Raw genomic sequence first — 24,026 nt, 5'->3', positions numbered from 1 at the left:
TCGAAATTGGTTTTAACTTTTACAATTTTTGCGGGAAACTCGGATGAAAAAAACAAAACTCGCGACGGTGAAGAGGTTCGCGTTTCGAAAAGAAAACGATCTGTTATCACAGACGTAATTCATTTCACGGATTAGATCTGTATGTTGTAATATCTACACTAACAGGTAAAGATGACTTGACGTGTTCTTACTACGAACTGTCACTGAATGGAGGCCAAATTTGTTTCGTTCGAATTTCCTCAATTGTTTGATGACCAGTTTTAGAAACAGTTAAAGGGACTGTATTGTCCCTGATGATAATTATTAATTAAATTAGTGTTGTGAAAAGTACAATATCAATAAATTCTATTTTCAGAAATTTAAAGTTATATCAAATAGAACTTTCTGTCTATCCCAAAACAGTCTGTCCCAAGATATAATTTACTGATTTTTGCAGCACATTTGGACGATTTTTAATAAAAATACACATACCTGTGAAAGAAGTGCAATTGAAATAGTTGAGAGGGATATTTTCCAAGATAATTTCATTGACACATTATCATCTAAGACATCTTTCACTCGGAAAAATTCACAGGAACGATAACAGATTCCTTACGGAGATTTATAATGGGGAATGTTTACATCTTTTTTCCATTCGGAATACACTCGCAATGCATCGCGTAATTTTTCAACGTTATCATCCGGGCTTGCTGCAATACAAAATCTCCGTAGACATCACAATTTTTAGCATTGTATTGAAACCTGATACGCTAACAGGGGCATTTTGATTAAGAAATCTTGGAAATTTTTCATACTTTTGAATGAACATTGTTTGAACCCTGAGGTATTTATGAATATCAAGCAATTAAGCCAAATGTAAATCCAGAATATCTTGTGACAGAGTATAACCCAAAACAGCCTGTCGTAGCCCTTTTCTGTTTCCTGTTTTTGGAGATAACGTTAGGTTCCAACCTGTTTATGTATATTTTGTCTATTGCAGAAAAATCAACAGTGTGTTCCTCTGAATTATTACAGCAAACTCCAGGCAAGCAGAATATGTCAGAGAACAGCATCTTCTCCATCTTTCCCCCTGCCCCCACAGAAGGAACCATCACAATTTGTGAACAAAATGGGGGTCTGGTCAACTTGTCAAGTAGTACTAAACCATACAAAAAGGTACACAGTGAACTTATCAAGTAGATCTAAACCATACAAAAAGGTACAAAGTCAACTTGTCAAGTAGTTCTAAACCATACAAAAAGGTACATAGTCAACTTGTCAAGTAGTACTAAACCATACAAAAAGGTACACTGTCAACTTGTCAAGTAGTTCTAAACCATACAAAAAGGTACAAAGTCAACTTGTCAAGTAGTTCTAAACCATACAAAAAGGTACACAGTCAACTTGTCAAGTAGTTCTAAACCATACAAAAAGGTACACAGTCAACTTGTCAAGTAGTTCTAAACCATACAAAAAGGTACACAGTCAACTTGTCAAGTAGTTCTAAACCATACAAAAAGGTACACAGTCAACTTGTCAAGTAGTACTAAACCATACAAAAAGGTACACAGTCAACTTGTCAAGTAGTTCTAAACCATACAAAAAGGTACACAGTCAACTTGTCAAGTAGTACTAAACCATACAAAAAGGTACACAGTCAACTTGTCAAGTAGTTCTAAACCATACAAAAAGGTTCACAGTCAACTTGTCAAGTAGTACTAAACCATACAAAAAGGTACACAGTCAACTTGTCAAGTAGTACTAAACCATACAAAAAGGTACACAGTCAACTTGTCAAGTATGTCTAAACCATACGAAAAGGTACACAGTCAACTTGTCAAGTAGTTCTAAACCATACAAAAAAGTACACAGTCAACTTGTCAAGTAGTTCTAAAGTCTAAACTCTGTAAAAAGGAACATTTCAAATAATTCTAAACAGGTTCTTTAATTTTATACTAAGTTTCCTTGTTCTGAAGCGTATAAAAAGGTACCACATGGACTGGTCCTTGGTCAGCAGCTGGTCAGTACCACATGGACTGGTCCTTGGTCAGTAGGGCCAGCAGAGACTTATCCTATCAGTCTTGTTAGGCTACTGTGATTCTTGTTTCCCTGTTAGTGTTTGAACTAGTGGTTCCTGATACCAAGAGGTTATAACATCTGAAATCACCAAATGCGCCCCTTGTTTATGGGGTCCAATGTTCGTGGGTAACTCTTGCCCTCAACTTTTTACATCCCCACGAACATATACACAACCATTTGTTCAATATTTATAAATCAAAATTATCCCAATTACACACCAACGAAATTATGTACCCATGAACCAGGAAATTTTTGGCTACCCCAAAAAATTGACCCCCAAAAATAATTCCACAGAATGTATCTTCCGAATGCAGGTAGTATATTTTCCTATGGATGTTGTGTTTAGAAATCAATTTTAAGATTTTTTGTTCCCACAGCCTCCTTCCTACCCAGAGGTTGTGATTTCCGGGGGTGGATCAACTAGTTTGACTCACCGAGAAAATGCCAAGTCAGCATTTCTGCCCCACAATGAAACGGTGTGGAAGAGGGCACTACACGCTTGGTAATGATTCTTATTTTAATCATTCATGTGTAACAGTATTCAAGCTTAGAGAGACAGACTTACGTGTACAGACAAAGCTCTTTTACAGAATCTGACTTGTACATGGTCTGTCAACAGAAGAAATTGGAAGATAAGTTCAGAGGAAAAAATTCAGAATATCTGTACTACATGTATTATAAAAATATTGACTGGGGTTGAGGGCAAATATGATACGAAAAAATACGAAAAAATACGAAATATTGCCCAACGCAAAGCGGAGGGCAATATATTCGTCCCAAGGGGGCTAATATAATCAATGTTTCCCCAAAACTCGGTCAACATTTGTTTTGTTATATAAAGGAACAAACCAAAAAACAAGAAACGATTTGAAAACAGATGGCCATAATTTTCTTGGCTCAACATGGAATTCACAAATTTAATTTTTCGCAAAGTTCATTTCCAAAATATTGTCGGCATCAAAAGGTCACTGACTCACTGGTGATTTTCCAGCGTCTGTAGGAAGTAAGCTAAAGATGTGTTACCTGATTTTCCTTCACAGTAATTTGCAATTCCATATCCCTGTTATGATAGCGAACCGTCGCATTGCGCGTCCGTTGTTTACTTGCCTTGACTGATTGCCTATCAGGGGTGTGCAATTACCATCGCCCGACGCCCGGGGCTACCGATTTTAGAGGTCGGGCTAGCAAAAACATTAACTGTGGTAGCCCGTCGGGCTAGTAAATCATATCCGATAAATTTGCAGTGTCCTAGTAGGAAAAGTGTATCGTCATTGTTATCACAGAGGCATGATATCTGCTCCTTTTAAGTCATGGTAGCCTAAAAATTTCTTAAGCATTTTTTTCTCGTGCTACATTCTTCTGAGAAAAACACTCTGCTGTAAGTTTCACACTTTGAAGTTTTACCGACAGTGTTGACCAGTGGCTAGACGAGATAGTCACGCCTCACTGCACATTGCTTCCGTAGTTACCTGTGCAGCTGTTTCAAGTGACATCAGTGTAAGATGATTCCTTTTTCTTTAATATGTATTCATCGGCTTTTTTTAATATAATTTTTTTTACAGAGAGAGAGAGAGAGAGAGAGAGAGAGAGAGAGAGAGAGAGAGAGAAAGAGAAAGAGAGAGATACATTACAGAGATATTATAAATTTCTGCACTAACTATTCTCATGAACACATTTTAAAGTGACCTGCTTGGTGAATTAAAAAAAAATTCATATTTTGCATTTTATTATTTGTGCATTTTCCATTATTTTAAATTAAAATTTACCATTACTTAATTAATTGCATAGGTGTATTTTGTAAATGGAAATTAAACAGGATAAAATGCATGCACACATAGATAGTTGCAGTGATTTTACAGAGTCTGTTCACATTCACAATGTTATGTTTGGGTTTTATTATATAAACGGTACCCAAACCAATTTTGTAACTAAAATGTGAGAGATCAATGAAGTTGAATATTTTTGAACTAGTCTACCACAGAAAACATGCAAGTAATAAATATTTCGTATATTAATAATTATATACTAGTATCATACAGGGTTTTTTATAAAATGAAATGTCGACATGTCCGAAATAGTCTGGCTAGTAACTTTGAATCTTGGGCTAGTAACTTTGGTACTCCCACTAGCCCCTGGGCTAGTGGCCAAATTTTGTAATTGCACACCCCTGCCTATTATGACGTCACTTTGTTTTGGAGTCGCAAAGATTTATTTACGTCACCGTTTACAAATCAACAAATCAGAGGCGATTATTTTGAAATAGAGGGAATGTTATCTAGATATTATTCCTAGCCGGTCAATATTAAAAAAATATTGACCGGTCAATATTTTTCGTACGAGCTAATATTACAATTATTCACCATTTGTCTATATAGAGTTATATAGTGAGAATATACTACTGAATATAACAAATATATGTATGACATACAAACCAGTACTGTGCAATTTAGAAAACAATAATGTACTTTTGCTGTGATGAGAACCTTTATAAGAAGCCTCTCAACATACAAATGGTTACAGTAGCCTGGGTAATGACCAAACATTTCCAGCATGGACTGAAACTTGCTGCTCATATTTCACCAAATTCAATACAGATTACAGTAATGTATTTGTTGCTGTAGGTATGAGGTGGGCTCTCCAGGTGTATTACTGTAGACTAGTGTATTTGTTGCTGTAGGTATGAGATGGGTTCTCCAGGTGTATTACTGTAGACTAGTGTATTTGTTACTGTAGGTATGAGATGGGCTGTCCATGTGTATTACTGTAGACTAGTGTATTTCTTGCTGTAGGTATGAGATGGGCTCTCCAGGTGTATTACTGTAGACTAGTGTATTTCTTGCTGTAGGTATGAGATGGGCTCTCCAGGTGTATTACTGTAGACTAGTGTATTTCTTGCTGTAGGTATGAGATGGGTTCTCCAGGTGTATTACTGTAGACTAGTGTATTTGTTACTGTAGGTATGAGATGGGCTGTCCATGTGTATTACTGTAGACTAGTGTATTTCTTGCTGTAGGTATGAGATGGGCTCTCCGGGTGTATTACTGTGGACTAGTGTATTTGTTACTGTAGGTATGAGATGGGTTCTCCAGGTGTATTACTGTAGACTAGTGTATTTCTTGCTGTAGGTATGAGATGGGCTCTCCGGGTGTATTCGAGGAAATTGTCAACAGTAGCAGTGAAGGTGAGAAGTTTGAATATATTAAAGTTATGAATTCTTCTGAAGTTGTTTAGTTCATATACAAATCAAGAAAAATATTGGGGGGAGGGGAGGGGGGTTTAATTTTTGCTAATTTTACTATCTGAGTTTGAACATTGATCAACTATTGTAAAATCCATGAACTCTAACAGACATATATATACATGAGTTATTCTTTTAATTTTGTGCATGTGCAGATTCAGGAAACTTTACTTCAGGAGGAGGGGGGGGGGGGGGGTAATTCTTAGGAATTTTACTTCGTAATTTTAAATTATTAAATTTGAATTGTCCACGTTGTCCTATATGCATATTGCATTAAAACATTCTTCTGCTTATGTATATATATATGCCACTATAAATGCACCTACATATATTTTGAAATCAAAATCCAAAAATTGGTAATTTCAGAAAAAATGTTGTATGCTATGATAAATATTTGCACGTGCAGAAAAAACCCAGTTGTTTATTCATAGAATCATAAATAACAAGAGCTTGGACTTTGGGTGAATTTGTCAAACAGCAATGTGACGTAGGCCTGTTTCATTGCTGGACAATCAGCCTTAGCTTTTTGAAATCCACACGATTTGTTTGGCTTTTGAGCTAAGACTATGCAATCTAAGATCTATGCATGTTTTTTTCACTCGAAACCAGCCTCATTTTTAACTTGTTTTAATGCAAGAAAAGATTCAGTTACAATGTATGTCCTTTCGAAAGTCCAAGGTCTTGTTACAGAGGTTCTACTTTGAAAACTGATGTTAGCGTAGCATCCATCCTCCATTGTTTTTTTCAGTCCCTGACTGGGTCGGTGTTGCTGCCAAGAAAACCTTGACCTTTGTTCGGTGGGCCAACTCCCTCCATGGTTCTATCTTCCCCCATCTCTCTGTGAGTAAAGGACTAGAACGCGTGTAATACATGTACAGTATAGGACTAGAACACTTGTAATACATGTACAGTATAGGACTAGAACGTGTGTAATACATGTACACTAGGGAAGTCCTAGGGACCAATGGATTTACTTCATTATATCTGTAATTTGTTATATCCGTATAACGAATTCGTAATTACTATAGCGAATTCACTATATACATGTTTTCTTTCACCAGACTATAATTTTTGCTAATTAAGGCTTAGAATAAAAATACATTACTTTGATGCCTTTCATAATCGGATGGTGAATTGAAAAATTTATGTGAAAAATAATAAATTCATTCAAACTATTATGTTAAATGGTAGTGCAAACTTTTTAATTTGTAAAGAAGTTTCTTTTAAAAGTGTTAATTTCGTTATTATTCACCTCTACGGGACTCAAAATCAGTTTGTTATATCCGTAAATTCGTTATATTCAAAAGCGTTTTAACCGTAAAATTTTGCAAAGATTTAATAAGAATTTTTACCAGGGACTTAAAAAAACTCCGTTTATATCTGAGAATTTGCTATATTCGTGTTTGTATTAAACAAGTTTCATTGTAGCTAGACTAAGTGTGTTATTACTGTTTATGTAGCCTAAACTTGTTGAAATTTGAGGAAACATCTCTCAATTCTATCATGAACTGGTTAATGTTAAAATGATTTGACTGTCTTTCATAATCTTTGTTGGAAAAGTTAATACTTAAGTTTATGACTACAGTGTTTGTTCTTTTTAAAGCTGTACTGTGAAAATATATACATATACATTGCTGAATATATCCATGGTTACTGTTATAATATAGATGTCAAATGAAGAAATCATAACCAAGTTCTCGGACATTGTAAACTGGTAAGTCATTAACTCTGACGTTCTAAATTCAGGTTCTCAGGCAATGTCAATATATTATAATGGGCAAGTTTTCAGGTATTGTAAGGAGCAAGAACTGGTAGGGCCATATAGAATTAACCCAGAGTCTGCTCACGTCTATTCAAATGGTGCTGCCAGACTGGAAGGCTAATTTTATTGCCTTTTGAATAAAAAAAATAAGCTTTGAATTGATATTTCAGAAAAATTGGCCTTTAAGGCTTTACTTGAAATATTGGAAGTATTGGGAAAACAAGATCAATTCAAGAACAAATTTTGTTTTATGTTAATTGGCATACGAAATAAAGATATGGACAAGATTTGCAAATGTTATGAACATGAACTTCTGTTATAATTAAATGTTTACATCTCTGTCGTTATCTAGGTCGAGGAGTCCTGTAAAAGCTTTTGCTTGGCATCCTCACACCCTCAAATTTGCGTATGCCCTTGGAGACGATTCCATCAAAGTGCATTCTGGGAAGAGTGACCTGGTGCCAACGCTCAAACACAAACTACAGAAGAATGTGGCAGACTTAGCGTGGCAGTGAGTGTTCAGGGCCTTTATTTCTGTGTTTTATGAAATTATGTCTACCCTAGTTAACTTAAACTCGTATTTTTTACATCAGAGGATTGACACTACTATTAAAGGGGGGAATGGGACAATTTAGTAGGTTCAAAATTTCTTAGTACTGGCATATTGATATAGCTTTCAATTTCATTTTCTAGAGTGATATGGTTGGGGTTATTTTGAAAAATTTTACCACAAGAAAACTCAAAATCTGCACACACACACTCTTAACTAGTACAAGATTACTGTGTCAAATGTTTGTCAGACTTACTTCGTTTCCTTTAGATTTTTGATTTCGTTTGGTTTGCTTTCGTTTCATTATGTTCGATTTTGTTTCCATTTCTTTTTTGCACTTTACAGGTACCCTTTTTTGAAGCTACTTTTAAATTTACTGAAACTTACAATAAAATTTTAATGCTGTAAACGTTGTGAAGATTTTCCTGAGATAGCTGCTTTGTGTTGATGCTGGGAGGGTTTCCCTGTATTAGTCGTGTTACATAATGTGTGTGTACCCTGTACTTTGTAATGTCTGTGTTGTGTTTTTAGGCCTCAGTCTGCCTGGGTCCTGGCAGTAGCTTGTCTGTCCTGTAATGTCTGTGTTGTGTTTTTAGGCCTCAGTCTGCCTCGGTCCTGACAGTAGCCTGTCTGTCCTGTAATGTCTGTGTTGTGTTTTTAGGCCTCAGTCTGCCTGGGTCCTGGCAGTAGCCTGTCTGTCCTGTAATGTGTGTGTTGTGTTTTGAGGCCTCAGTCTGCCTCGGTCCTGACAGTAGCCTGTATGTCCTGTAATGTCTGTGTTGTGTTTTTAGGCCTCAGTCTGCCTGGGTCCTGGCAGTAGCCTGTCAGTCCTGTAATGTCTGTGTTGTGTTTTTAGGCCTCAGTCTGCCTGGGTCCTGGCAGTAGCCTGTACTTTGTAATGTCTGTGTTGTGTTTTTAGGCCTCAGTCTGCCTCGGTCCTGACAGTAGCCTGTATGTCCTGTAATGTCTGTGTTGTGGTTTTTAGGCCTCAGTCTGCCTCGGTCCTGGCAGTAGCCTGTCTGTCCTTTAATGTCTGTGTTGTGTTTTTAGGCCTCAGTCTGTCTCGGTCCTGGCAGTAGCCTGTCAGTCCTGTACTGTCTGTGTTGTGTTTGTAGGCCTCAGTCTGCCTCGGTCCTGGCAGTAGCCTGTCAGTCCTGTAATGTCTGTGTTGTGTTTTTAGGCCTCAGTCTGCTTCGGTCCTGGCAGTAGCCTGTCAGTCCTGTACTGTCTGTGTTGTGTTTTTAGGCCTCAGTCTGCCTCGGTCCTGGCAGTAGCCTGTCAGTCCTGTAATGTCTGTGTTGTGTTTTTAGGCCTCAGTCTGCCTTGGTCCTGGCAGTAGCCTGTCAATCCTTTAATGTGTGTGTTGTGTTTTTAGGCCTCAGTCTGCCTCGGTCCTGGCAGTATCCTGTCTGTCCTTTAATGTCCGTGTTGTGTTTTTAGGCCTCAGTCTGCCTCGGTCCTGACAGTAGCCTGTCTGTCCTGTAATGTCTGTGTTGTGTTTTTAGGCCCCAGTCTGCCTCGGTCCTGGCAGTAGCCTGTCTGTCCTGTAATGTCTGTGTTGTGTTTTTAGGCCTCAGTCTGCCTCGGTCCTGGCAGTAGCCTGTCAGTCCTGTGTCCTCATCTGGCACGTGGAGCCCACATCACTGGCCACCAGGTACTCATATCTCACCTGTACCTTGTTTACTTAAATCTCTCCTTCTTAAATCTTACCTGTACATTTTGTACATACCTAATATACCTATATCTCACTTCAACATACCAGGTGTGTTATACCTTAAATGTAAATACCAGGTATGTCTTTTACCTTTCAGACCGTCTACAAGTTCCTGCCAGGTGTTACAACAACAGAACCACGCCCCTGTCACCTGTCTGGCCTGGGACCCTAGTGGTCGCATCCTCCTGTCTGCGTCGCCGGTCGACACCTCTCTGATGGTTAGGATACAGTGTTTGTGACATTAATACTGATCTAGACAGTACATACAAGTATTTTTATCCTCCTCTCGGATGGTTAGGAAATTATGTAATATAAGTACAATACAGTACAGACATTGTTAATGAATGTGTTTTAATGTTTAACTTTATTTAAAATTTTGAATTTAATCCCTGCTAAAACAATGCCATATTTAAAGTAGTTTTTAGTAGTGAACATTGGCAATGTAATTTTGTGTAGATACTTATGATACTTATTAATACTTATTAGGTTAGTGACTGACTCATTACGGAAATATATTGGGTTGATCAATATCATAGATGGCGAGGCAAAGCCGAGCTGTCTATGAGATTGATCAACCCAACATATTTCCGTAGTGAGTCAGTAACTAACATAATAAATGTGTCACATTTCAGTCCAAGGGAAAACATTTATTAACAATGACCATGTGTTGATTGAACTGCATATATGCAATATGAAATTGTTAATGTTACAGTACATATGTGACTTTGATTTAAAAAACATCCAAATTATAGGCAGATATCGATACTTATTTACTTTAATTAACTTTCAATCCACATTGTAAGTTAATATTGTGATAACAACATCTTTATAAAGTAGTAACGTTGTAGGCTTGGGATGTCCCCATGGAGACGTGTGTTCCGCTTCGGCGGTTAGGAGGGGGCGGAGTCTCCCTCATCAAGTGGTCCCCAGACGGATCCAAAGTCTTCTCGGCCACGCCTTCCCAGCTGTTCAGGTATTTGATGGGAATTCGCAGTGTCTCTATTTAAGTCCTAAGTTTTCTCTACTTTGTCTGTATTTTAATATTGAAACCAAAAGTCTTTCCTGCCACAACTTGTGGGCTGACCAGGTTATATCCCAGTGAGATTCCTTAGTGATGAAAGATGAAACTTAAACTTTTTATGTAAGACGGTACTGTATAATATATATATACACAAGGAGGAATAAACTACAAAAAGATTTGTGATATTTTTTTATAAATAGGGGTTGGTACGTGATCAAATCTTCCATAAAGCCCTTCAGGCCCGAAGGGCTTTATGGAAGAGCCCTTCAGGCCCGAAGGGCTTTATGGGATTTGATCATGTGACGAACCCGTACTTATATCCCAATCCACAACCAAAAATGATACCTTATTTCTTCTACTGATTAAAACTACCAAATAAAAATATATTTTAGATCCAGTATATTTCATATTAAAACAGACATTTCTCCTTTATACTGGTTATATGAAGACTTTGAATTTCAGGGTATGGGAAACCAAACAATGGACGTGTGAGGTCTGGACCAAATGTACAAGTCGTTGTAAGGTAGTGTACAAGTCGTTGTAAGGTAGTGTACAAGTCATTGTAAGGTAATGTACAAGTCTATGTAAGGTAGTGTACAAGTTGTTGTAAGGTAGTGTACAAGTCCATGTAAGGTAGTGTACAAGTCATTGTAAGGTACAGTACAGGTTTTTTTTAAGTAGTGTACAAGTCGTAACGTTATTTTAAACAACAAATGGAAGAGAGATGCTAAGGGGAGGAGAATCAGGTGGGCAAATTAAAGAGACAGGGAGAGAATCTATCCTCTCTCAGTTGCTTTGTACCATAAAGGCACAGTGGTATAGGAGTCCGCTATAGGTAGGGGCATAATTTATAGAATATCACACTTTTGTTTTGATCTCGGCCCTGGTATCAGCCTGAGCGGTTGGTATCGGCCCAAGCCTGAAGGGCGCGGCCTGGACGATACCATCCGAGGGCTGATACCAGGGTCGAGATCAAAACAAAAGTGTGATGTTGTTTATATCATATTTCTAAATTCAAAGACTTTAATTCAAATTTAAATTCCAAATGAGGAATATAATGTATCATGAAGAAGCTATTGATTTTTTTCGGATTTACAAAACTTGTTCGTTTTTATTTCTTTTTATATGTGTTAAAACTGTAAGAGTTGTCGGACTTTGTTGACAAACCATCGTCATTTGAAATACCGTAGAAGGGAGTCTGTCGTCTGAAATGAAGTACTATCTTATAAAATTCAAAATTATCGAGAGAGAAACTTCCCTCCTACGCAGCTTCGTTATGAGTCAAATTCTTTCACTGTGATTTCGTAAGTTTCCCCTCAGATTCCATTCATAAAGATCAATACTGTTATAGCAACTAGAAAGTTGTTTGAGAACGTACATACATGTACATGTAAGTGCGTCCATTACTTTAACCCCTTAATTTTTACAGTCTAATCTCTGGTTTTCTATGATTAAGTCTAGTTCCATCTTTCTCTGTATCCTCCATAATTTAAACGTTGATTGATATTAAACAAGGGCACCCCTCGCGACATGAGTTATTGTATTATTTAGGAATAGTTATGTTAATGATAGGACCACATTCTACTATCCCTACATTACTGCAAAAACTACATTTTCTTTACCTGTACTCGATCTAAATCCAAAAAATATCAAGTTGTTGATTTGAACTGCTTACTTTCACTTTGGTTTCAAAGAAGTGAAGCGGAAGATTGATAACTCTTACTCAGAAAGTTCGATTAATAACTCGTACACAAAGTTGGCTATGACATTGATTTAATGAAATAATAATTTGTAATAGTATTAATGGTTTTGAAAGGCACATGCATTTTTTATTTGTTATTTTACAGAAGTGTGCAATCTATGATAAATATTTTTAGTTTTGAACGAATTTTGTCATAATGTATCCCCCCCCCCCCTCCTTTGCAATGGTGTAATTTTATCTAAGTTTTTGCATTAAAAATTTACCAATTAATATGACATTGCATTTGTTTTAATCTTTTACAATGAGGCATAACTGTGCAAAGGTTAAGGAAATTCCATTGGAAGTTTTTTTTTAATTTACTAGAAAATTGAGATGGAGTGCACCCAAATATTTTGGGTTTGAAATTTGAACACTCTCCTATATCTCTATACAGAGCTTAATGGAGATAGATATATTTAAAAAATTGGCCATGACCGTTTAGCCCTGTTAGAAATATGCAATTTACCCCACAGTGCAAAGTGACCTCAATTTAACTGGATAATGCATCGGGCTACTAATTACTAATTACAAAATTAATGAGTATAAATATGTATTCAAGAATTATAACCCTAATGAAATGCATGTACATGTAACTCGCTTTCTCTCACAGGCGGCTTGTTGGAGTCCTTTATTTTACGAAGATAATAATAGTCTAAAGTTGGCCATGACTATCCAGCTCTATTAGCATGATTAGAAATATGTAATTTACTACACAGTGCAAAGTGAGCTCTGTTTTACCTGAATCATGCATTTGGCTGCTAGTGAAATGCATGCACATGTACATGTAACTCTGTCGTTTGTTTTCTTTGACAGGCGGCGTGTTGGAGTCCTGATGGTAGAACCTTGCTGTTTGCAACAGAATCTGAACCAATCATATACTCTCTTACATTTTCCACCAGCATTGATGATACGAGCACTGTGATTGGTGGATCTCAGTCAGCTGTTGTGTCTGTCAGCTTGGCAGAGGTGGGTCTATCTACAGAGGATGGGGACATTGTAAGGTAAGAACAGTAACTCTTTCTTAGTCCCAGCAGAATCTTTCATAATGGCAAACAGATAGGATTTGGAAACTGTTTCTAGTCATATATGGCATATTTTATGGGGGGGGTGTATAATATTTTGCAGCAAAATATTTAATCTGAGTTTGGAATATTGCATGTTGTTTTGTACCAAGGTTCAAAATTTTGCAGCATCAAATTTTAATATGACACCATCTTATTGCATAGAGTTAACCTGCAATGGACTGATGTCCCATCTATAGGAGGTTTCAATGATTCTTATCCCCTTATAACCAAATTGGGGATAAGCACTGGCCCTATGCGCCATCTGGGAGAAGAATGAACTTAAATACCATTTTGATTGTCACAACTTACTGAGAGTAATTTTCATCTGTTGCTGATTGTGACATCATTGGTCGTGTTTTTTTTCAGGGTCGGGGGACTAGTGCAGAGCATGGTGATGGACCGACACGGAGAGAGACTTGCGGTCACACTACATGGTATGGTACCCAAACCTTTGTTACACTGGTGCTCATACTAGGTTTAAAACTTACAGACCAAAAAAAAAATAAGCACCGTCTTTAAATTTACCTCATCAGTGTACCCCTCTCAATCAACTGAATTGAGGCCCGAGATTGGATGATAGGAAATGATTGACATTCTTTTACTCGCCCTGTGTATACAATGTCTAGTGCTTGCAACGACCGTGCAATTTAATTGAAGTTTTCTGTCTTTTCATCCAGACCTTGACGGTAAAATCCCATGTCTATTAGCACAATTTATATAATTCATTATACAATCGACAATTTGTTTTTCCTTCTACATATACATATATGAATATGATACTTTTTTAGTTCATCAGAAAAACTATAATAAGAGCATTTTAAAATTCCACGTATATAGACATGTATACACAGGCGAGCATGTTTTACCTGTGGGCTTCACACCTTTATCATTCGGCTCCACCCCCATCTGAACTTACCTGAGGTAAACCAAACGTTTGAAAACTCCAGTCTTTAAACAAGATATTTTCACTTGTTCTCATCAGAGTGTAAAAGAGAAGGCCTCATGCAATTTACAGCAAATTGATGGTCTGATTCGCGGCTAAATTCTTTGTTCGCATAAAACATGTATAAGTACGCTGGTAGAGCTTGCAATGCTTCACTGATATAGCTGTTGATATAAAAGTATTGTTGACATCAATGACACCATAGAGGTGGGTATCAAATGTTATAATGTATTGATGTCCTTGTTAATCTGTTTGTAGACGACAAGGAACAAGTGTTGCCGTACGTCGCCCTCTTCAGAACTCGAATTAACCCAATGCTGGAAATCACACCTTGGTGAGACCTCACAAATCTTTTCAAAAATTTATTATCTTTAATATCTCCCTTCCCTCCAAGGAAAATGTTTCTTTCTTTACCAGGTTCAGTGTCAATGTCATTCATTTCATTACATCAACTTCTGTTGTCACAATGATGAATTTTACTGCCATTTTGATATCAAAAAATTGAAATGACTTTTAAATTAGTGGTTTAAAAAATTGAGTCATTTTCATATTATCTGGTACAATCTTCCATTGGAAAAGAATACCCCTTGAATACTTCAGCTTGAAAAATAAAATAAAATGTTTTGTCTTATGATTTATTTTACAAATGTGGGTGTATTTCTAAGTCGCAGTTTGTTGCTTTGTCTTTCAGTGGCTTGATTCAGGGAGAGTCTGGGGAATACCCGCTACATGTGTCATTCCAACCCAGTTTTGACAAAGGGGCTCTCCTGTCCATTGTGAGTGTAAATTACAGGTTTAATATCATGTAAATTAGAAATGTCTTGATTAATATGCAATTCTATAAAAAAAAAAATTACAAACTTTACTCTGTGTTTCAAATTACTAAAAGTAGATATTTTAATAATTTGCACAAATTCATACTTGTGACATTAATGTTTTATTGGTAAAGATGCTGGTAAATGATTTGATTTTTACTGTATTCTATTTTTGCAATATAAAAATGATTAAAAAAGAATAGTGTGAAAAAGATCATTGCCTGAAAGAAATATAGAATAGTATTATAGGTACCATGGTACATGTATTTTGATTCTGATTATTTTAGATCTGGAGTTCTGGCGTGGTACGATACGTCCCTCTTTACTTCATTCCCAGTGAGGAGATTCAGAACGTTCAGCATAGACATGTAGCCCCTCCCTCCCTCAACGGACAGATCCTCTCTCCCATACCCTCACACTGACAGCGTCTAGTACAGAAACCCACCCTTAAGGAACAGATCTTTTATCCCATTCCCTCACACTGATGGACAGATCCTCTCTCCCATACCCTCACACTGACAGCGTCTAGTACAGAAACCCACCCTTAAGGAACAGATCTTTTATCCCATTCCCTCACACTGATGGACAGATCCTCTCTCCCATACCCTCACACTGACAGCGTCCAGTACAGAAACCCACCCTTAAGGAACAGATCTTTTATCCCATTCCCTCACACTGATGGACAGATCCTCTCTCCCATACCCTCACACTGACAGCGTCCAGTACAGAAACCCACCCTTAAGGAACAGATCTTTTATCCCATTCCCTCACACTGATGGACAGATCCTCTCTCCCATACCCTCACACTGACAGCGTCTAGTACAGAAACCCACCCTTAAGGAACAGATCCTCTCCCCCATACCCTCACACTGATGGACAGATCCTTTATCCCATTCCCTCACACTGATTACAGAGATTATATAGAATACTAGTGATAAAAACAGACAAAAATTCTTCCCTGTGTCATTTGACTGATACCGCTTGACAAAAAGACCTATTGTATCCACCATATCCAACCATTGACCATGGATACTACTGCACAGCTTGTCTCTTCTATTCCCATAGTGCAAGAACTGCAAGTTATTGCCATACAGTAGGTTGATTTATGACTTGAACATTAGAACATACAAATCGTGGTTCTAAACATGAAAAGAGAGAGAGAGAGAGAGGAGAGAGAGGAGGGTCCATTGTGTTACTCTCATAGTGAAACAAGCTAGGGCCTATGTTGTATCCTTGTGACGTCTGGGTTTATATTCTCATCAAGCACATCAGACTGTATTCAACATGTCAGTAATTGAAGCAGTGGATTTATTAACGAAAAAGCTGTTTTGATAATTATGCACTTTGTTCTAAATCAACAATTTGCAGCAATATGATTCACATTATAATTCTTTATTACATACTTAGTAATTAAAACAGTTTTTTTGCATATGTGATAAAGATGACATCCCAAAACTCATATCGGCCTCCGGGGCTGATACAGGTTATCACTTAGATATTAGCTTATTACCTAGAGCTGATACGGATCCGTATCTCACCCCTTGCCTTTTTTCCGTTTCGGCATTTGTGGATGTTTACAGAAGGAAACTGAAACATTTCTTACATCAACATTTTTAAATGCAGTTGAACACTTCAGTTTTGGAGCAGTTAATTTTAAAACACTAGGAAATTCCGGTTCAGTAGCTACATGTTTGGTAAAACAACAAGATCTCATATTTTATTTAATACATGTACAGACTACTTTCAAATAATATTTAAAATCAATTTGTTCAAGTTGATGCCTTTTTAAAAAAAATTATTACTAAGTATGTAATAAATTTAATAATAAATACCCTTTTCAATATCAAAGCCTGTATCAGCCCTCGACCAATGTCATCCCTTGGGCCTTTGGCCCTCTGGCTGATATTGGAGTCTCGGGCTGTTACTGGCTGTGATATGGAAAAGGGTATGTATTATTCTCTATTTATATTGTGGAAATTTGTTTTTCTTTATAAATCAGTTTCATATTTAGTTAGTATTGAATACATGTATATCTGATAGGTACAAAAAGTTTGTTATAGAAATAAAAAATAAATCAAATTCGTTTTAATGAATGACTGCATGGGGTTTAATTTTTTTCAAGATCTTCATAATTATATCAGACCATTGGACGAAAGATGAGGGTTCCCCGATGGTAGCAAAATTTGGAAGTACACAAGTCTACAAAGTTACCAAGTTTGATAAAATCAGATTGATGAAAAGATACTGTTGCAGTACTGGTGAACTGAACAATTTATTCTGTAGACACTTAATGGGTTATTTTTCACATTTATAAATTTAAAAAAAGTTGGTCCATGTATACCCAGTAATATTTACATCTACCAAGTATTATTTCCTCTAGTTCTTACGGAAACTTAGTTAATTCATAGCTCTATAGAAACAGATTGGTTGAAATCTACAGCAGTTGAAATTGACCAAAAAAAACTGACAGGAGAGAAATCTACAGCAGTTGAAATTGACAAGAAACTGACAGGACAGAAATCTACACGCCCTGTTTATCGATTGGTCGAAGCCTACAGCAACCCAAGAAAAATAACGGACTGCACGAAATATTCATGATGATGTCAGACTAAAAGTCTCACAAGAGGACGTTTCTTTTAGCTAACGTACTTTTGTACATTAACAGTAATTAAGTGAATTTTTCATACTCAATAATCAATATACAGTATTAGTTAAATATAAACAAAGACAGCATTTTATTGTTTAAATAACTGAAAAAGATTTTATTAACATTTATTACAGGTTAATAGTCAGACAGTCAGTAGTGTTGGTATAACATGTATAAGGTATATACGCTTATTCACACACAGAGTCACTTTGTCACTGTTTAGAGATGTACATGTATTTCATTACATATTATTTAAAGTTTGTTTACATGCAATATTGGATTTTTTTCACGTTTCCCGTTGCTATCTCACCCACAAAGAGGTTGTCTCTGGTGTCCACACATAAAGCATATGGACCCTGTAAGCGAAAGTTGTCAATGTAGCGGAGGAACTGTCCGTCCTGATCCAGGATGTGGATACGGTGGTTGTGAAAGTCTGCTGTCAGGATCCAACCCTGGCTGTCTGTTGTGATGCCGCCTGGACCAAATGATTCCTTGGTAGTAGAGGGAGGACCAGTGTAGGTAAACCGGAGTTTTCCGGCCTGGTTGACCACCACTACTGCACGGGCTTTTAAGTCTGACACACAGATATCTAGGTTCCTGTTTTCACTGATGTATTCACCAGATGAATAGAGAGGCCGTCCATTGTCATTGAATTGAATACATAGATTCTCTGTGGAGCCAGAGTAACGCACAACTTTTGATTGTTTATCATCAGTGTTCATGACAACCAGGATGTCACCAGAGGAGGTTCTACAGACGCAGCGAGGGTTCCAACCCTGTAGTCTGATCACTGTCTGTATCTGTGTATTCTTCACTATGTTCACAGTTCTATCATGGTAATCAGTATAAACTAGATCCCCACTCCTTGTCACTGCTATGTCCTGTGGACCGTTCCCTGACTTGGTTTGGATTGACTTCACTGGTTTTCCCAAGAGATTATAGAGTCTTATAATATGATCATTACCACCAGTCCATATATCTTCATCACTCAGACAGGTCACACTAGTTATTGGGTTTTTTCCATTAGGGTATCCCTTAAACTCAGTGCTGATTTCCGTAATTATCCGTGGTACATCAATGAGCGGTCTGTTCGGAAGAGAAGACTCAGCACCGGGGGATTCCATAGTGTAGCATTGTTCTTCTGTTTTGATAGATAACGCAGACAGAGAACCAAACTGTTGATAAAGCTGTTCTTTGTTGATCTTCTGAGGGGTAAAACTTGGTAAGGAAACTGTGAGTTTTGGAGTCAATCTTTTGAATTTATCATTCCTGGATTTATAGGCAGAGACAATGCTGACATCATTGGAGTTAAGTAGTATCTTTAGTTCAGCAATGCTCTTCGTGATTTCAGAAATGGTGCGTTTGATTTCATCCTCTTGTTTATTTAGGACGGCCAGGTGTTTGGAGTCCATTTCACCAAGATCTGATTTCATTTTCTGGATAGTAATGTCTATTTCTCTGTGCAAGTCTTCTCCATGTTTGTCAAAAGCTGTTGTTATTTTCCTAGAGTTTTGAGACAGATCAGCTCTCTGAACTGGGAAGCTAACGGCTATTTCTTGAATAGGATAAATTGATTTTTCTAATTCTTGTAAATCTTTCTCTAAGACTTTCTTTTGAAGTTCTAGTGATTTGGCAATGTCAACAAATTCATGACCTTTGTGTTCTTTAGAAGAAGCACACTGCACACAGATAGGAATGTCACATTGTTCACAGTAAAGCACACTTATGTTTGAAGGGTGTTTTGGACATTTTGCAGTAGATCCACGCTTTTCAAATGGCACAACTATGTGTTCTTTTGATAAATCTGAGAGATGTTCCCCCACACAGGCTTTACACAGATGTATGTCACAGTACATAGGGGGGCCCGGGGTCTCACATAAACGACACCGTAGCACATCCTGGGCCCAAGTTCGTGTGGCCATAATCAGTCACCCGGAAGCGTTTCTAAGAAAGTTCTGCAATTTAAAAAAAATGAACACCTGAATGAATTGAGTCAACACAAAAAAATTCACTAGTTGAAGCGATTAATACATTTAGGTTTAGATTAGTCACACATATAGGTCTTGGCCTGTTTCTATTACGAAAAAATATTATGCAAAATCTATTGCTTCCTATTTAAAAAAATGATCAAAATCTAACATCCATTTATATTTAAGCAAGTTTTCCAGAAATATCCTGTTTGGAAGAATATTAATAGTCTCTCAAAAGATCCAACAAAGATTAATCATCTTATCAAATGTTTATTTAATGCGCAGATCTTGATGTAGGTTTGGTGTCCTTTATACACCATTTTCCTTCTGGGAAATTAAAATTTCTTCAATTTACAGAATAAAATTTCAATAAATATGCCTAGGAACCCCCAACCCCTCCCCCTGGGAAAACGTAAATTATATCAATTGCGCGCTTTTATTAAATTATAATCAAAACCAATAAGGTAAAGAATATTGGCGATATTACGGATAATTTCAGTTGTTTTAAACATACATTTAATAACAATTATAAAGACTTGTCCTTTCCACATAAACTTCAGTTAATGATACAAAAAACTATGAGAACAAACCTTTCAATCGCAACTTCTCGGGCCTTTCCTGCAAGCTCGGGAAAAAACACCTCGAATGTATTACCTATAGGCGTCCATGACAACCCCCTTTTTTGTAAAACTTGAAATAGAACACATTTTACGATCTGTTGAGATGTGAGCTATACTTCATTAAAGTAAACGATACACACTAAAATATAACACATAAGCGACATACAAGACTGTCTAGTCGATACTTATTTTAATGAGAAGCGACTGCATTTGTATAAAATTCTGTATAACATCCGGTGTTTTTTAAAGTACATTCTCGGTGTTTTTCCGCGGTGCGTCGATTTACCCAAATGGACCCAAATAGAACGTAAAATTACCCAAATGGAAACAAATGGAAATTGAATGGCATAATTGAAGATTTTATTTAATAATTTCAATCATTATTTTAAATATAATGAGTTTTTTTAATGTAAAAATTTCAAATAAAACAACAATTTCTGACCTAATGGAAAACGAATTTGATAATGTAGTCTTATCAATTATTTTCATGATTTAAATACATGATTTAATTTTTTTTCGAATCTATTTATTGGATTGTTAGCCGTTATAAGTAGTATAACGTTGTCTAGCTCTTGCCACGTTGAGGCCATCCTAATAGATATTTAAAGCCAAAAGAATAAATTGAAAAATTAAACATAAAAATTATAATTTCCGAGCAAAAAAAGATTTTTATGTTTTAAAAATAAAATATGTATTTTCAAATAATTATAATTGTTACTTAGAATTTCATATGACCTTAAAAAAAATTTTCAGTCCAAACATCGATTTATTTTAGAAATCAAAAAGTAATTCAAAATTTGATGCATGGAAAATGAACCACATACTGTACAAGTATAAGCGAACAAAAACTAACTTATATACATCTGTATTTAGAAGACAACTAAGGTACTTTATTTTCCAATATCGAAAATAATTATTTGAATTATATTGTTATGATTAAAAAGGTATCTCAAAATGATTATATATCAACAGTTATATTGTAGTGGAACCAAGGATTATCTTTCTTGATCTTGTATTGTACAGTCTGCGAGCGGTGCGTCGATTTTACCAATTGGACCAAATGGAACTTAAAATGACCCAAATGGAAACAAATGGAAATTGAATGGCATAATTCAAGACTTTTTTTAAATAATTTCAATCATTATTTTAAATATAATGAGTTTTTTTAATTGAAAAGTTTCAAAGAAAACATAAAACAACAATTTCTGACCAAATGGAAAAAGTATTGTCGTATATCCACGCAATGGTTGTTTTCTCTCACATGGACGTAAACGTTGTATTCCAGATGCAAACTTTGCGCTTCGTTCTTGAGAGTGGTTTCTTAAACGGAGTCTATTGCCGATAGCAGTGATTTGAGCTGAATTGATTTCTGACAAAAACCTTTTTTTTGATTTGTCGTTCGTGCCTCTTTACTGAATGCGTTGTTACAACGCACTTTGAAAAATTACGCACTTTGAAAAAATTTTTCAAAGTGCGATAATTTTGGGACTAAGTCAACGCACTTTGAAAAAAATATTTTTTTTTCAAAGTGCGTTGATATCGTCGATATTAACGCACTTTGAAAAAAAAAAAATGTTCATGGTTTAGTGAAAATAGTTGACCGTTTTATAGACACGTAAAATAAATTATTGTTTTAACCGTGTTTAGCTTAATGTGATATATTTCACAAAAAAGAACTTAATGCATTCTCAGGAAACTTGAATTGATAAACAGTTTCTAGATGAGAATTTTTTTTTCCCATAAGACAATAATTATCGCAGAAAAAAAAAATTCGGGAGGTTTGAGTTATCCAATATGACATAAACTTCATCGCCTAGCAATTGCATTTTCCTTTTTTGAGTATGCAGCAAATTTACCTTTTATCTAGTATGTTGGGATATGCCCGAACGAATATGATTTATATATATGAATAATAGAGATCAATGTACAATAAATTTCAACTAGCTTATTACAAATATGATGTGAAAAAAGAATACCTTAGTTATGTTTTTCAAAAACAATATGATCTTTTAGAAGACCAGTGCGAGAAAATTAACCCACATCCTTATGCTTGTTTTTAATTTTATAATAATTTAATGTTCGTTAATGTTAATATCCTTTTATTGAAGTGATTAATTTGATTAGAATACGAAAAGAGGGTTACAGTAACTGTTGAAACACATAGATTCTTTAACATACCAACGGAGAAATTATTGTTCGACCAGCACGTTTTTTTCAATAACACTGCTTGTACTTATACAGAGCATATTTCTTTTTCCAAACTTAAATGTTTACCCAAAGTTGCTGAATATCATATGTTTTGGAAGGACAAATGAGGGGTGGGTGACCCTTATCCTGTAATCAATTAGATGATGCACTTGTATTTGACCTGTATCTTTGGTTAACCCCAACCCCCATCATCGTTCTAAAAACGTTAAGTGAGATTCACGAGTGTTAACAAATCATCATAAAATAAAAAAAAATTAGGAATTCAGTTCCAGAATTCGTGATAAAATATTTGTTCAAAGTGCGTTAAGAGTGTCGATACTAAAAAATGTTGATGTACCTTCATAACGCACTTTGAATTTTTTTTTCAAAGTGGGTTAACTTGGTCCAAAATTTAACGCACTTTGAAAAAAAAATCAAAGTGCGTTGATTTTGTCAAAAATTTAAAAATTTGAATTTTTTTTTTCAAAGTGCGTAATTATATTTTTTCAAAGTGCGTTGCCACAATGCGTCCTTTTCCTTTAGATGTTGATGGATGTATGGAAGACAATATTCTTTCTTTTTGTTTCATACCCGTTCTGAGAGGAATATGGGTCTCGTTTTTATGCATGGATTCTTAAAATTTCAGTAGGGCTCTCACAAAAATTCGTTTTTAAAGGCTTACTGGTAGACATCGATGATCATCAAAATCAATTGGGAATGCTACAATGCATTTGCAACCCTAACGATTTCGCAAAGTTGTAAAAAAAAAAAACAGTGATGAAAAAACACTTTTGAACAAAAATTGTTTGTAATTTACAACACTTTTTTCTCCAAGCTTTGTCATTTATCATGTTCTACTTTATGTTCTCTGTGCCATTTGAATTTCATGTAGAAACTGCATATGTATGTGTATAATTTAATGCATTTTTTTTATCAGAATAAATTACACGTTTTTTAACTTCGTTTTTAAAGCCTGAAAAACATCAAAATCAAATATAAAAAAAGTCATAAATAGTTTCGCATCAAACATACAAACGCGAATGCGTAAAAAAGCCCCGATTAAATTCGTCTTTAAACTATTTCGTCTATATGGTTGTGTACTTACTTTAACTAACCACGTGTGTATACATTTTTGGGAGTTGATTTTAATCAACTCTCCTATGCAGTTACTCAGACAAACCGAAAGTGAAACAGTGTTTGGACCTCAGCACAAATCATTGCTGCTGACAAGACTTAGTTCTTGAAAATGATTGATGAATTCGATGTATATATATAAATTCATATATCAAAAGAAATTCATTTATTTAACAACACAAAAAAATTGTTGTTTTAGAATTCATATCTATTTATTCTTCATCATATAATGGAAATTATTGAATAAATTCTTAAATTATGCCATTTAATTTCCTTTTGTTTTCATGCGGGTCTTTTTGTTTCCATTTGGCTTAATTTGGGTCCATTTGGGTCATTTTACGTTCCATTTTGGTCCATTTGGGCAAATCGACGCACCCTGGCGTCGGCCTTTACCTGACCCTAAAACGAAGTGAAAACGCAGGAGCGGGGGCGGGTACCAGACTAGTAGACTGGCAATGCTTGTGTGATATGCGCGATGTTACCAGACTAGTAGACTGGCAATGCCTGTCTGATATGCGCTATCTTTCGTACGATAGAGACAGAGGACCAGTCTACCAGACTA

General features: G+C 36.0%; 2 protein-coding genes across 2 annotated transcripts; one reads left to right on the top strand and one right to left on the bottom strand.

The window, feature by feature from the left end:
- The first annotated feature begins 28 nt into the window (after window positions 1–28).
- LOC128164060 (aladin-like) lies at window positions 29–16,999 on the top strand. Its single transcript, XM_052827776.1, has 17 exons — window positions 29–165; window positions 980–1,155; window positions 2,436–2,560; window positions 5,184–5,239; window positions 6,045–6,136; window positions 6,964–7,010; window positions 7,411–7,569; window positions 9,179–9,262; window positions 9,420–9,540; window positions 10,171–10,295; window positions 10,806–10,866; window positions 12,898–13,085; window positions 13,515–13,582; window positions 14,350–14,425; window positions 14,783–14,867; window positions 15,194–15,329; window positions 15,393–16,999. Exons 2-16 carry the CDS (start codon window positions 1,036–1,038, stop codon window positions 15,326–15,328), a joined length of 1,542 nt encoding a protein of 513 aa, XP_052683736.1. The 5' UTR covers window positions 29–165; window positions 980–1,035; the 3' UTR covers window position 15,329; window positions 15,393–16,999.
- Window positions 17,000–17,603: 604 nt separating this feature from the next.
- On the bottom strand, window positions 17,604–20,362 carry LOC128163867 (tripartite motif-containing protein 2-like). The gene is made up of 2 exons (XM_052827539.1): window positions 20,114–20,362; window positions 17,604–19,508 (listed from the first exon to the last, which is right to left on the bottom strand). The coding sequence occupies exon 2, from the start codon at window positions 19,473–19,475 to the stop codon at window positions 17,817–17,819; it is 1,659 nt and encodes a 552-aa protein (XP_052683499.1). The 5' UTR covers window positions 19,476–19,508; window positions 20,114–20,362; the 3' UTR covers window positions 17,604–17,816.
- Window positions 20,363–24,026: the final 3,664 nt, after the last annotated feature.

Source organism: Crassostrea angulata, chromosome 9 (assembly GCF_025612915.1).
Source record: "Crassostrea angulata isolate pt1a10 chromosome 9, ASM2561291v2, whole genome shotgun sequence".
NCBI classification, from domain to species: Eukaryota; Metazoa; Mollusca; class Bivalvia; order Ostreida; family Ostreidae; genus Magallana; species Magallana angulata.
Note: the sequence above shows the minus strand (reverse complement) of the source record. Positions and strands in the feature narration are given on the sequence as shown.

Coding starts and splice junctions, on each gene's coding strand:
- LOC128164060 (XM_052827776.1), top strand. CDS start 1,036: ATGTCAGAGAACAGCATCTTCTCCATCTTTCCCCCTGCCCCCACAGAA. Junction 9,541..10,170: donor CGGTCGACACCTCTCTGATG/GTTAGGATACAG, acceptor GTAACGTTGTAG/GCTTGGGATGTCCCCATGGA. Junction 13,086..13,514: donor GAGGATGGGGACATTGTAAG/GTAAGAACAGTA, acceptor GTTTTTTTTCAG/GGTCGGGGGACTAGTGCAGA.
- LOC128163867 (XM_052827539.1), bottom strand. CDS start 19,475: ATGGCCACACGAACTTGGGCCCAGGATGTGCTACGGTGTCGTTTATGT.